The sequence below is a fragment of the Aulonocara sp. 'chitande type north' Nkhata Bay genome, linkage group LG2, assembly GCF_057382095.1.
Source record: "Aulonocara sp. 'chitande type north' Nkhata Bay isolate Kocher_YH1m ecotype deep benthic linkage group LG2, A_spYH_male_GT1.1, whole genome shotgun sequence".
NCBI classification, from domain to species: Eukaryota; Metazoa; Chordata; class Actinopteri; order Cichliformes; family Cichlidae; genus Aulonocara; species Aulonocara sp. 'chitande type north' Nkhata Bay.
This window is the reverse complement of record NC_141345.1, coordinates 10,175,242-10,190,439: the sequence shown is the minus strand read 5'-3', so window position 1 is coordinate 10,190,439 and position 15,198 is coordinate 10,175,242. Positions and strand designations below refer to the sequence as shown.

General features: G+C 43.6%; 1 protein-coding gene across 3 annotated transcripts in view; it reads right to left on the bottom strand.

Annotated features, from left to right (window-relative positions):
• htr4 (5-hydroxytryptamine receptor 4) overlaps positions 1–15,198 on the bottom strand; it is a 163,019-nt gene that overhangs the window by 25,793 nt on the left and 122,028 nt on the right. The window contains exon 7 of one of the 3 annotated variants that reach the window (XM_086305003.1): positions 3,249–3,339. The exons of the other annotated variants lie outside the window; for them this stretch is intronic. Coding sequence (XP_086161129.1) covers positions 3,276–3,339 — 64 coding nt within the window. The 3' untranslated portion in view covers positions 3,249–3,275. The remainder of the gene's footprint in view (positions 1–3,248; positions 3,340–15,198) is intronic. 3 annotated transcript variants of the gene reach the window in all.

Below are 15,198 nucleotides of genomic sequence, written 5' to 3'. Positions count from 1 at the left end.
TCATAAAAACCCAGCTGCTTGTTTAAGTGAAAAATACATTGATGAAGTATTTTCTCTCACGTCAATTATATCGTCAGTTATATTGTTATCGCAAATTTTCAAATATATATCGTGATAAATATTTTTGGCCATATTGCCCTACCCTATTAACAACCACGTTATTGCATGCATTAAAGATAAAAGAGAATATAACATAACACATTAATGCTATGTTATATTCTGTTGTATGCAGTGTCTGCTACAAGCTACAGAGACTCTCTTAAATAATTGCCACTGTAATTTCTGAGAATGAGAGCAGACACTAAACAGCCAAATACTATAAAAACATGTAAATGTGAATCTCTAAAGTCATTAAACACAACAGCCGAGGTAAACCGAATCAATTTAAAACAGCCTCTGTGCTTCATCCTCTATTCATCTGTAAAGAAGGTTAGAAAAGAAGAGAGCTCAGCATTAAATTTGTTTCTGCAGCCCCTCCCCCCTCTGACTCTCATCATGCACCATTCCTGTATGTTTTGGACATTGATATGTTTTTCGAGGGTTAAAAATCACCAGAATCAAGGAAAAACATATTGGTGGCATACAGAAAATGTTAAATATCACAGAGCTGCAGTTTTATCACCAGAAACTAAAACCACTTTTATCTCACAGTGAAACAGAACAATATTTTCACTCTGAGCTGCAGTCTGAGGGTCCGTCTCCCTCACTGGGAAACTCAGATGGGCTGCAGATGAGCTGTGCAGACGGAGATGTGACTGTGCGGAGGTTTTCTGGGGTTTAGTCGGGTTTAAGAGGAGGTGGGAAAGGCCAGCAGAGCCACACATGAGGAGTATCAAGGGGCTCATACTTAAGACGAGCCCTTCAAGGGCTGTCAGTAAAATCTTAATATCAGTTCTTAAATATTGATGTTTATTAGATTATTAGTTTTTGTTAATATCAGCCTGCCTGGGAATTTTATTTGGAGTTTTGTTAATTTTCTTCTTCTCATACCAATGACGCTCAGCTTTAAAACAGGAACCACACGCACACACGATTCTTCAGTCGATTACACTGTTATCGCTGCAGCAAGAACTCTTTTGTCGGAGCTGGCTGGGAATGAAAAGCCCCCCTCACTGCCATTCTTATCATCACATCACTTATCCTCACACTCATCACCACTCTTCAGCCTTCTCACAGGGTAAAGTAATGATCAAGCCGGCAAAGAGCCATTCAGAAATATTTCAGGGAAACCATCTCCAGAGGCATTCATGGAAGGAGTAGCCTTTCAAACAGTCTGCTGCAACAAGAGGACGATTTTTAACTAACAGATAAAAAGCGGCGCTGCTGTTTGGAGCTTTTTTAAGACCAAACCGATCGAAGACAATCGGCCCGGAGCACATCAACAGGCAGGGAAGATTAGCAGCCATACACACACACACACGCACACACACACACAGAGATAAGGAAGGACAAAAAAAAGGGCATTGAATACACAGCTACATTCAAAATAGAAATCCAAATACTGAGGCTGTGTTAGAGTGAGGGGCGAGAAGAGAAGATAAACCAAAAGAGGCGCAGAGATAAAACACACTCCTACATCTGCATGTACACACACACACACACACACACACACACACACACACACACACACACACACACACACACACACAGCTATGAGGATGTCTCCAGACCCAGCTTGTGCAACAACATTTAGCTAAAACACAGACCCCCGGTTGTACACTGAAGTCGTGCACCACAGCAGAACTCTGTTTACCTGAGCTTTACTTTTCTTGTTGGTGATGAATATTTTCTACTGTTAGGACAAAGAAATGAGAATCTATTGGAGATTATGTATCTGAATTTCAGGAGCGGGACCGCGCCTCCAAACACACTCCTTCTGGTTGCCACCTATATAGGTTCCCCCCAGTTCTGCAACTGTTCATTCTCGTTTACGTGCCCCACTCTCCCTCCCTCCTTGTTCTCAGTTCTTTAACTTCTTCACTTCTATTTAGTACACGGGGATCAGCCTGGCCCGGGAGCCGTCGCCAGTCCCCTTCGAGGCCTTCCCCAAACCGCAGCTCAATTCATGTCCAAGCATTCACCTTTACGTGCTAAAACGCTGTCAATCCTAAAATGAGGACGTGGGCCCAGCTAGTGAATTGGGATTTTTTAGCAGTACTGATTTATTTCACTCAGATAAAATATCTGTGTGCACATTTGCATGAGGAAATGGTGCGCAATAAAACACATAAGCCTTTCACACGCCTGCAGGTGATTTAAGTTTCCTACACAAAATAACTAGAATTATAATTCCAGCTGTTTGGAGTCCAGCTGTGAGTCAAATCATCTGTGAGAGCAGGTTAGCAAAGCATGAAGGAAAACTACGCCTGACTAATATATTGCGACTGCTCAGGTTAGTTTGCAGACTTTCTAAACCTACACGCAGAGAAAGATTTCACTGCTCTGAAGCTGCACACAGTAAAAAGCTGCACAGTGACCTTTAAGAGGGATGATTCCAGCAGGGCCTCAGTTACTTTGGATCTACACATCTACACGTGCAGTCGGCAGTCCACACATGTATGTTCAAAATGAAATACCTGGATAATAAATGCTGTAATAATCTGACTGCTCCCACGACTGAGCCAGAGTGAATCATCTCTGAGTCTCTGGCACTCACACTTTCAAATATTCAAACTTTTTCAACTGTAAAAGATCTAAGAAATACATCACAGTTACGCCCATTTGAGTCCAAGTGGTGTTCAAAATACACCTGATGGCCTTTAAAGATGGTGCTGGTTGTATTTTCATACCAGATCCAGGCTGACCCTGCGGGTTGGAGGGCGTAAAGTGCAAAAAGTAAATCAAATAGGAAATTAAAAGTCTGCGTTGGTGAATAAATCTCTCCCTTCTTTGATTATTGTTATTGATATTCTGGGTGCGCAGCTGTAAAAGGTCACGCTTTAACCTCACCGTCCTCTAGAGTTCAACCTTCACCCACGCCTGATGTTAAAAAATGTTCACGCTTTTAGAAATTTGAATACACACATGCTGAGTTATGAAAGGAAAGTATGACTAAAGCTTTATCACACATATAACTTCTATCTGTTTTGAAAAGTTCATGCATGAGTTTCAGCATCACTGTTTATCGTGATCGACACAGTGGGAAATCGATGAGTCTCAGTGATCTCAGATCAGATGTTGACGTGTGTGTGTGTGTGTGTGTGTGTGTGTGTGTGTGTGTGCGTGCGTGCGCGAGAAAGCAGACTCACTTGATAGAGCCTTGAGACAGACAGCAGCTAGACAGGCACTGGTCTGGTGTTGCAGAACCAGAGCAGCAGCTTGGAGGCAGAGGAACAGCCGCTGGAGAGACAGGAGGAGGAAGAGGAGGAGGAAGAGGGAAAACACACGGGAAGGATGACGAAGCAATATCAGAGGTGGCAGGTGCAGCCGGTGAGGAGAGGAAATAAATGACAAAAGGAATAACATAAATAGAAAAAAAATCATGTGAAAATATAGAGATAAAGGATGACAAATGGAATAAAGAGCAAGAAAGTAGAAACAGGGTGACATTAAGAAGAAAAAGACAAAGTTAAAAAACAGAAGGAAGAAATTATGAAAGGATGGTATAAAATTGAGAAAAAAATGTGATTTATGTTCATAATGTAGTAAAAAAAAATGAAAATATGAGCAGAAAAACAGCAGGTCAGAGGAAGGAGAGAGGGAAGGAAACAAAATAGGAAAGGAGTAAACAAAGGCAGGGAGAGAGAAAGGGAAAAACAAGGTTAGTTTACACCCAGACTAGCCATTGGTCAGGACAGGTGTGTGTGCGCATCATATTCAGAAAATAAGAACTGAAAGGATAAACAAAGCTCACGCAGACACCACACTGCTGACTTGTTCCCATGTATTTCTCATTTATATTAGCTTATTGGGGGTGTTGGATGGTTGGGGTGGTGGAGGGTGCAGTGTGATGGTCCCAATGATTCTTACATTTTCTCTGCAGAGCGTTCAGAGAAAATAAAATACCAGCACATCAGCACAGCTGCAGTCTGACAACTTCTACAGCAGCTTGATCACGATGACTTTGAGTGTGAAAGGTGAGGTCAGTCAGTCAGTCAGTCAGTCAGTCAGTCAGTCAGTCACACACACACACACACACACACACACACACACACACACACACACACACACACACACACACACACACACCATGTCCACAATAAAAAAAGTGGTGGTGAAAACACACAGCGAGACCTCAGAGAAGAGCTGTGATGTGAGATGTGCAGTCTGTGGGGGGATTTCTGGCCATCGGGCTGAACGATTCTGCAGACTACTGGAAGTGCTGTTCCTATAAACACCATCCATCACTGTGATTCCTGTGGCACAGGTAAACGAGGGACATGTAAATGCCCGAACAGCTGTGTATTAGTGCGGTTTAGGGGTGTTGGTGCTTCCACGAAGGCTATAACCTGCTCTGGGAGCTGCAGCGTCAGCCTCGATCAGCTGAATTTTATGTTTTTTTAAATACTTTTTGGTAAATGCTGAAAATCTGACAATATCTGCAGTGCTGTCTCTAATCATCAATCACTCATCAATCCTTCCAGCACTGTGGTTGTTTTTACATCACTGCCTGGAAAACCACTCCAATGTAAGCTCCGATGCATATGCAATGAACACCAGCTTCAACCTTTCAACCTGAAGGATGAGGGAAGGAGCCAGATCTGGCAATCAGGAAAGGATTTTATCTGGATGTAGCCACACAGCTTGGGTTAAAATCCACCAAGGTTAGAGGGCTCACAGAGGGCAATAAACCACGCTGCTAACGCCGCTCGTGCTCATGACCTGATGGACTCCTCTGGGCTTGATGCTGAAAGCATCGCAGCCAGAGATCCACCATGACTGCAGAGATGAATGAAATAAAATTCGGACCAGCTGGAAACACAAGCTGGAGTCTGAGGTTGAAATTCCAGGTCAGCAGGTGCAAGTGGTCTGAATGGGAATTCCATGGAGTGGCTGGAAAATAGGAGCTGCACTGGAGACACTCCAGAGTTGGATAAGAAGAACGCTCTGAAGGGAAAACAGGGATGGTTTTTAGATCCAGATGCAACAGCCTCCACAAAAACGTCCCACAGAGACGGCAGCCAGGACGATGAGACGGAAAACTGTCCAACGGTGTCAGACATGGACACGAGTCCGGCTGTTTCTGGGTCTGAATACATGATGCTGCTTTAAAGCTGTGGCATGTACACGGCAAGGACAGACACAGTCCAACAGTCCAGAGACTGGACACATACGGGCCTCCTCCTCTAGCCTCTCCACTATAAGCTCCTCCCACCCCTTCAAGGTACACCTTGTCCTGCCTTTGTGCTGACATTTCATTGATTAGAATTTTTATAATAGTTAAGCAGTGCCCACAGTTGAAGCCATCAGCTCATCACACATCACTGACGTGCGGTTGCTTAAAAATGGATTGGTTTGCATTTATATAGCACTTTTCAAGGCACCTAAAGCACTTTACAATTCATTCACTCTCACATACACACACTGGTGGAGGCAACAGTTGCCGCAGCTGCCCTGGGGCAGACTGACAGAAGCGAGGCTGCCATATCGCGCCATCGGCCCCTCTGGCCAACACCAGCAGGCGGTAGGGTAAAATGTCTTGCCCAAGACCCAAGGACACAACGACCAGTGGCCTGCAGTTGCTTGAAATCATGCTATATTATTCACCTTTACCTGAGCTTAGAGTCTTTAGATCAGACTTAAATTCAGCTGACTCCTCTCAGCTTAGCCTATCACAGGTTGTTACTGAAGCTGTCATATGTGCAGGCGGAGCCTCAGTGTGAGCAAGTGCAGTAGTAGCTGCAGCTGTGAGTCCGGGGCTGAATGCAGCCGACAGCATTGTCAGCATTCATCCCGGAGCTTGTAGGCACTTCCTGTTTGGATTTTCTCTGATTTTGTTTATATCTGCAAGACAATGCAATCCAGACACACACACACATATGCAGCTACACACATGCAGACAGACAGACAGACACACACACACACGCAGACAAGCAAAAATGTAGATGTGAAACATGATGCAGAAACAAATTTAGGAACTGGAACAAGAATGCAAAAATACAAATTTTGCATCTCTTTTCATCATCTGCAGGAGTGCCCATGGAAAGATACACTAGCCACACGCACACGGGACAGTGTGTGTGGTATTGCTTCAGGTTAGTGTCTGTGTAAATTGTGTAACCAAACACAGGGACACACACTGAAAATGTGCCGTCAGTAGGAGAGAAGCAAACAGGGAGAACATCAGGAGAATGGCAAAAAGAAAGAGATGAAAATATGAAGAGGGTGGAAAGAAATGGAGACAAAACAGGAAGTATGGAGGAAAGGTGGAAAAGTTGAAGAATATTTGTAGAAAAACAGAGCAAGACACAAATGAACGAAAACCATGGCACAGTGAAGGGGCTCAGAGCCTGCGCTGTTAATTCAGTAGCTGTGAGTAAAAGTCACCCAGAATAAGTCCACTCACTTAGGTCTTTGTCACTCAGTTCTACCTCACTCGGGTCTTTGGTAACAAGCACGGTAACTAGTTATTATTCCAAAATCAGGAACGCGTTAGTCGTTACTGGGATTTAGATAGGCTCGTTACTCGTTACTTCATGTGGTGGCTATCGCGGAGCTTCCACAGATTCAGTAACATTAGCAAGTGGTGGAGGCCAGCAGGTGGAGGAGGGAAAGTGGACGCAGAAGGAAAAGAGACCCGAGGCGAACTTCAGGTAAGAAGTTATGACCTGCAGTCTCTCTGGGTCAGATATGAACCAAGTTTAGGTGGAGTTTATTTTCGTTATTCTGACTTTTTCCGTACTGCGTGATAGCTAGCATGACGGAGTTTCTATACAGCTGGGTGGGTGCTATGATGTTAACGATGTTAAACTTTATTTTGTTCATAAGTTATTAGAGTTGCCAACTGTCCCGTCTGGTATTCAGAGAAAATATTACGCGTTTCTTATTGAGGTGAAAAGGAACAGTTTGTCCCGTAATTCAGCTACAATGAAAAAGGCACAAAGCTGGAGTTATTCTGTGTCTTTGCTGCACAGCTGCCTCTTCTTCTTTCATTCTCTCACCCTCCCTCTCCTGTTTCTACTTCAATCATGAAGTTTCATTTTCTCTCTTGTTTGTTTATCGCTCATTTTGCGCCAGAAAGAGGAAACCAGCCGATGTCGCGTTAAACAACAGCAGCACGTTTGATCAGCTGTTGTTAGAATTTATTTAATATTACTTTCTAGTATCAGCTGATGTTTGCTGGAGCCACAGCTGCAAACAAGCTGCTGGTCATGATATGGTTTGGTTATCTGGTGAGAGGGAAACATGAAGATGAAACCAGGAGATGTCCTTACTGAATCACCAGAGCTGAACAGGTGATGGAGAAACAGGTTTACCTTTTAGGTGACATGAATGAGTTGAAGGGAAGTTATGAACTGTTTCTGAGAGACAAATAACACCAGGATCCTTTTTTAGGTAGCTGACAGCTGGTAACTGTGCAGGGGCAGGTCTAGCAAAGTTTTGCCAGGGGGGCATGTAGGGCATTAACAGGGAGAGGGGGGCACCAAGAAATACTTTTCTTTCTTATTCTCATTTAAAATGTCTCGCTTTTAAAAAATAATTATCTGAATCTTACAACAAACGATTGATAGATTGATGCATATATACCATCAAAACAGTGTACATCACTCTCACAACAGTGTTTATTTTCATTCAAAGGCTTTATGATTTTTCCTATAATGGTGGGCCGGTCTCTAGTCAAAATGCCCGGGCCAATTTTCTGTCCCAGTCCAGCCCTGTATGCAGCTCATCTGCAGTCTGGTGTTACCTACATCTTCCTATTCAGAAGGCAGAATTTCCGAGTTCTGAGTACAATCGACAGCACCACGACTGCAGTTTTTGTGTTGGATGTAAAAGGCGCACATGACGCTGTGACGTAGGCTAGAATCATGGCAGCAGTCAATGACGGTCCAGGCGTGGGGTTTCTCTCATGGAAATATGCACATTATCTTTTCCTTTCTATTGGTAGGTGGCACAGCGCACTTGTGGCAAGTAAGCAAGCTAGAAGACTGACAAAGTTATGGAAGCAACACATTAACAAGAGAAAAGAGTAAAACCAAAGTTACTTTCCCTAGTAACTAGTTACTTTGAAAGTAACGGGTAACTTGAAGTAACTGAGTTACTTTTGATAGAAGTAACTAGTAATGTAACTAAGTTACTAATTTAAAGTAACTTACCCAACACTGATTATGACCTAACAGTTCTACCTGCACAATCTAATAGAAACAGTTCCAATGAGGCAGAAAATGGCCATTTTGGCAGCAGTGCTCAGATCGACAGTTTTTATTCTAAGCAACGAGACGCACAAAGCAGAGGCCAAAGGTGAAGATGTACAGCGTCTTCACCTTCTTTCATTTCGTTGAATTCTTTAATGAAGTCAGAATTAAACTTTCATGGAAGATTTTGTCCCTTCTCCCAGATCTGTCACTGCTTCCACAGCGTCCTGCTCTGAATAACGCTCATCACGTCTTCATTTAGAAAACTTTGACACATTTGGCTGAAGACAGCCTGAGGTGGTGTGTCTCAATGTAACACGCTCAGCTGCATCAGTCACATAATAAGCACATCAATAATCCCTCTCTTAATATGATGAGGCGCCGTGTTGAAATGAGCCACTTTTCCATCCAATATGAGATGCTAATGCGCTGATTTTCTCCATCTGAAAAGACAATTAGCTGCTAATTGAAGTACAGTGTTTCAGTGTTTTGTGCGTCTGTCAGAGGGAGATTACCCTCGGCTGTGCGTCGTTGGAGAGTGCCTCATGTTTTTACAGAAATACAAAAAGCTGCAGAGGAATTCTGTATGTGGAGAGAAAGACCGAAGATGACGTTAAAAAACATCTCTAAGTGTGAATATCAGAACAGTTCTCTCAGACACAGATACAACATTCATTAATCAGCACGAGGCCCTGGAGTCATTACCGGGAACATTTCTACAGCTTTGGAGGTTTGTTTGAGGGAGTGATACAGGCTTAAAAAGCATCCTTTAATAAGCATTAAAGAGATGTCTGGTCTCCTGGGACCAATAAGTCGTATGGTCGTATGATGGAGATCTTCTCAGCCATGACTTCTAAGGGACAAGCTGGAGCTATCAGGAGTGGACCACCACACGTCCCAGTGGATACTGGACTACCTCACAGGACGCCCACAGTATGTGAGGGCACAGGGCTGTGTCTCTGATACGCTGGTCTGTAGTACGGGGGCCCCACAGGGAACTGTGCTGGCACCGTTCCTCTTCACCCTCTACACTGCAGACTTCTCCATGAACTCCCCACGCTGCCACCTACAGAAGCTCTCTGACGCCTCTGCCATAGTCGGCCTCATCACAGGTAAGGATGTCTCAGAATACAGACTGTGGACTCTGGACTTTGTGGACTGGTGCCAGCAGAACCACCTGCTGATCAACACCGGGAAAACCAAGGAGTTGGTGGTGGACTTCCGGAGACGCAGACCCACCACACTGGCACCGGTGAACATCCAGGGAGTGGACATTGAGAGTGTTCACCTGGGTGTTCACCTGAATAATAAACAGGACTGGAGTCACAACACTAATGGTCTTTACAGGAAGGGTCAGAGCAGACTCTACCTGCTGAGGCGGCTAAGGTCTTTTAGAGTCCAGGGAGCGGTTCTAAGACATTCTATTACTCTGTGGTGTCATCTGTCATTTTTTACAGTGTTGTATGTTGGAGCAGCAGTTTATCGACAGCTGAGAGCAAGAGGTTGGATAAACTCATCAGGAAGGCCAGCTCTGTTCTGGGATGCACCCTGGAGCCAGTGCAGGTGGTGGGAGACAGAAGGACTCTGGCCAGAATAACTTCTCTGAGGGACAGAGTCTCCCACCCCATGCATGTAAATATTGCTGAACTGCAGAGCTCCTTCAGTGACACACTGCTGTATCCTAGATGCATGAAAGAGTGTTTCCGCAGGTACTTCCTCCCTGCAGCTGTGAGACTGTACAATCAAAACTGCTCCCAACAAACATAGATGTTCAGTGCTGTAACAACTTCTACTGTTATAACTTGCACATTACTTTTCTCAGTTTATATATACACTCACTTATTGGAAGTTACATGTCTACTTTTTAATGCACAGGTACAATACACAATCTGTACTTTTCTAATTATTCTAAATATTCTTAACTATTTAAACATCTTTCAGTATCCTGCTCTGTTTGCACACTACAACCTGGGTTAGCCACTTATCTGTACTCTAATTTTAATAACCTACAGTACTCTGGTTTGGTAACTATTGTCCATGATGTAAATATGTAAGAATTGTGTTTCTGTTCTGTGTCCTGTTCTGTTTGTATATGTGTGTTTTTGCTCCTGATACAACCAAATTTCTCCTTGTGGGAAAATTAAAGGATTACTCTATTCTATTCTATTCTATTCTATTCTGTTCTATTGTCCACCTCTCACCGGCTAGTTTGTGATGTTTGGTGTGTGAAGAGTCTGCTAGGATCTGCTGCTGGAAACCAAAACCACCCGAAGGCTCATCAGCACCAGAGACTGTACACGGAGGAATGAAGCTGACGTCACACACCAGTTTAAACTCTTAAAATCAGCTTTTAGAGCCAAAGGTGGTCGTATTTGTGATGAGGGTGGACCACGAGGCAGGCTTTGTTAGCATCCAGCTAAAATGACTCCCTGGTCACCATCACAGCACCAACCCAGAGGTAAATTTTGTTACCATCCTCAGAAAAAGCCCACAAACTGTATTAACTTGGCGTTATATTCATAATTCATGGCAGTGGCTCGTGTTTACACCATGATCTGGATTTCCTGCCTCGCCGTTGGTCTGCTTGTAGCTGCTGTGTGTTTAACCACCTCTGTGACTCAAACTCAACGTGTCACTAATGATGGAGATCTTCCATTAAGTCAGGGTAAAATATACTTCAGGTCGCTGTCACGGATCCAAAACAATTACAAATATTCGGATATTAAATTCTGAAATATTTCCATTCATCTTTCATTTCCTCAGGATGCTTTTACCCTCCATCTCATGTTCTTTACTCTTTTCTTTCTTCTTCTCGCTTCCTCAGCCTTTGTTCTGCACCTCCTCTTCCTCATTTTTCTCGCCTCTTAAATCGCACCGGCTCGTTTTAACGCCTTACATTCTCCCGTTTGGTTCTTCTTCCTGCTTCCTTCTTCATGTTTCTCTCTGTTTAAATAATTTTCTCATACTTATTTTCTTCCTGCTTTTTCCTTCTGCACAGTCAATGTTTTTCTGTTTTCATCTTTGTGAAGAGTTATTTATCCAGTTTGTTCTTTCAGCACCAACGACTTTCAGATATATGACCCCAGAGACCTGCAAACACTCTGCAGGCTAATGTGTGTGTGTGTGTGTGTGTGTGTGTGTGTGTGTGTGTGTGTGTGTGTGTGTGTGTGTGTGTGTGTGCATAGACTATAAGTATTGTGTATCATGTTTTCCTTCAGCTGCTTCATCATAATCAGAGTGTGTATCAAACAAACAAACAGCTGATCTTCACTACACAATAACACATACATTCATCATCTTATTTTATCGTCAAAGTGAAAACTGGACCAGTCTGCTGACTGTGCATGCAGCAGTGAAGCCTGATGAAGAGGCCAGTAAAGAATAAGAGACAGTGTGAAACAGGAGCCAAAGCACAGGTTGTGTTCACGCTGCTGTCACTGCGACAGGTTTCCTCTGTAACTGTGTGCAGCTCTGTGTGAACGGAGCGGCTTGACTCAGTGTTTGTGTCCTGGTTATGTCTCTGCTGGTTCTAATTATTACCGTCAGATCAAAACAAATTATAAGTCCCAGCTTGTCTTTGAGACATTCATCTTCCTGCGTGAAGCTCCAAACTTTCTTCTTCTTATTTATAGAATCTAATATGTTTGTGTTCATCCACTACATGTGATTTTTTTCCACTAGATTTATTTCCTGTAGCAGGAGCGAGAAGTCACATAACTTCCTTTGTCTCTTCGTATGCGTCAGCTTCCTTCACCTCCACGTTTATCAGCCGTCTCAGTCAAATTCATAACTGTACAGTAACAACGGGACAGTAACGGGCCATGTCATTATCTGCCTGACTGAGTCGTGACTTTCCTGCAGTCTGTGAATAGCTCTGGTACAGAGAGCACGCCGAGTTGAACCGGAATGAACTCCAATCAGAGCGAATGAGCGCCGAGCGCCGCATCTATCGACACATCATTTCCCCAAAAGGCAGCTTCCATGACGTCTTCCTACACATGACCAATTTGTTAGATGAAGTGACACCTATGCACACACACACACACACACTAAGATGGACCTGGTGACAGCACAGGCTCGGGTGACTCTGCATGGAAGGAGTCGCTGAAGACGAATGTGTCGTCACTTCCTGTGGATAATGTCAGAGCGCAGCGAGAGCTCGACTCAGCGCCCTGTGTGAATCAGACACGTATTAATCCCGCCGTGGGTCTCGCTCCAGAACACTCGCTGTAATGTTACAGACAAAGAAGCCATCTCAGAGCGTGCTGACACACCTCTGGCATTTGGCAGTGATTCCTCCTCCAGCTCTGTCAGGCTAAAGGTCTGCTGTAAAATCCAGCCAGTGTAGGCTTCAGGGGGATCTGTCATCAGGACTGGAACATAATATACATAATTGTGTTTTCATTAGTGTGAAGTCACCTGGAAATAAAAACCACGGTGGTGTAATTACTGCTTTAAACCTCACAGAGTGTGAAACAGTGCAGTGGTGGAAGTGACGCCAGTCTGCTTTTCACATAAATAAACCCGGCGGGTATGATGAAGATGATGAACAAGGTGTACACCCACTCCGTTGTATTTGATGCTGCGATATGTTAACACAGCCTTATGCGATTTTAATAACCGCGTTCCTCCCAGCCACTTTCGCTCTGACTATTTAAATGAATTCACTTCCTGCATGTTGCGGCACAACAATACCAGCAACAACAATACCCTCTGACCAGCAATAAGCTTATTGCTCACATTAACATCCACTTATTCATAAAAAGATTTTTGAAGACAGAAAGAAAAAGAAACAGAGCAGAAAATGGAAATGTTCTTTGCCTCCATTCTCCCCCCGTGCCTGTTTTGTCCATGAACGATTAATCAGTGAATGACTTCCTGTGTAAACACTGAGCACGGTGTCACCTCACAATGCTGCACCGCAGTACAAAACACAAAAACGCCTCAAAGCTGTGAAAACTGCTTTGGCCTGTTCGACTTCATGAGCCAATGAAGGAAGGTGACATGGGGGTTGTGCCCCATGCTCGCAGGTTGTTTTGCTGACCGTGCATGCAGTGGTGAAGCCTGATGAAGTGGATAGGTACCTCAGGTTACGTTTATATTCCTTTACTGTCACGACGTTCAGGAGGAAGATTACTCAGGCTAAACTTTAATCAGACTCATGTGAGGACATGAAAAAATCCGATCCCAAGCAACAACACAGGAAGTAAAACCAACGAGGAGTGACAGAGTGAATAGCAAAGGCACACACAGACAAAGTGTCGGTGGCTTCTGACTTCCTGTCTGAATAACAGGCTGTGGCGTGTTTCATGATGTGGGCCACAGCCCTTCAGATACGGTTGAGTCTCCGCCCAGTCATCGTCAGGCTCAGGATCAATGATTACTGGAGACGTCTGTCCGGTTCTTTTTGAGATCTGTTAATCTCACTTAGCTGGACTTCTTTATTTTTTTAATGTCATTTCTAAACCAGACTGAACATATATGATTATTTATATTAATATTTCCACAAATAAGAGGTGATGTGCGATGTCACTGATAAACACGTGTTATTGCCTGCAAGGAGCTTCACATGAATCCAGTTTTTTATAGAAAACCTTAACTGTTCCACAAAGACAACCACTGTAAATGTAATCTGATTACATTACTCAATGAGGTGATCAGGTGATAGGACTGACACACCTGCTCTTCTGTCTTTGCACCAAGAAACCTGTTTTAATTTGAAATTTTTTCATTATTTTACATTTAATTTTGATTTTATTTTAAACTACTTTGATTATGTAAATTGATGTTAGTTACTTGATTATCATCTCTCACACCCAAAGTGCTTTATCTGCGATCAGTGAATCAGAAGCTGATTCGAGTCTCACCATCGCAGACAAGGTGATCGTTTACCTGCAACATGATGCTAAATATTAAATATGGATGCTGCGTCTGTTTCCTCCATGTCTTATCAGCCATATTAGTTGTGGGAACAGCAACAACAGGTAATTCTGGTAAGAGTGATGGTAATAAGCTGAAAATGTTCTTTAGCAGTGTGGAGCATACAGAGTACGACACAGAGACATGAGGAGGACAATCTTGGATCCCAAAGGGATCCAAAAGAAAAAGAAATGATGGACAGAGCGATGCATCATTTATTTGTCACCTGCCAGGTGTGTGCAGATGTAGCTGGTATCCTGGGAATCACATTTGTATGTTTAGGTTCTTTGTGGGTGTTTGAGCGTGACTGTCAAACTCTGAAATGTGGATATTTTTAATCTGAGAGGTCACACAAGCACCAGATACAGTATAGTATACAGCAGCGGTCCCCAACCCCCAGGCCTCGGACCAGTATCGGTCCGTGAGTCGTTTGGTACCGGGCCGCGAGAGTTGAGGCTCTGGTGTGAAATGTATGGTTTTCAGGGTTTTTATCGGTTTTCAGCGTTATGTTGTTATCGTTTTTATCGTTAACTCGGTTTTCCTGGGTCTTTTCACGTGTGTTATGAATAAATCTTTTTTTCGGTACCGGTACTAGTTTTATTTTGTTGTATTTATCCGCGACACCTTAAAGGCCAGTCCGTGAAAATATTGTTGGGCATAAACCGGTCCGTGGCACAAAAAAAGGTTGGGGACCGCTGGTATACAGTACATTAGATCACACATTGTTGTGCCTCCACAGAGCCCACAGATCCTGATCATTAACCAGGGAGCGCAAAACTAACTGACTAATGAATGTCCTCCAGTCCAGAGGTGGTGCTGCACGGAGTGTCACACCAGGAGGCTTAATTATGTGTTTGTGGTGAATAACATGCCTATAACACTGGTATTACAGTCAAATATTAGTACAGGATAAGTACAAATATTTTAAAAAGTCACCACGCAGGAAATCCAACTTCTAATGACGTTCATTATGGAACGCCATGGA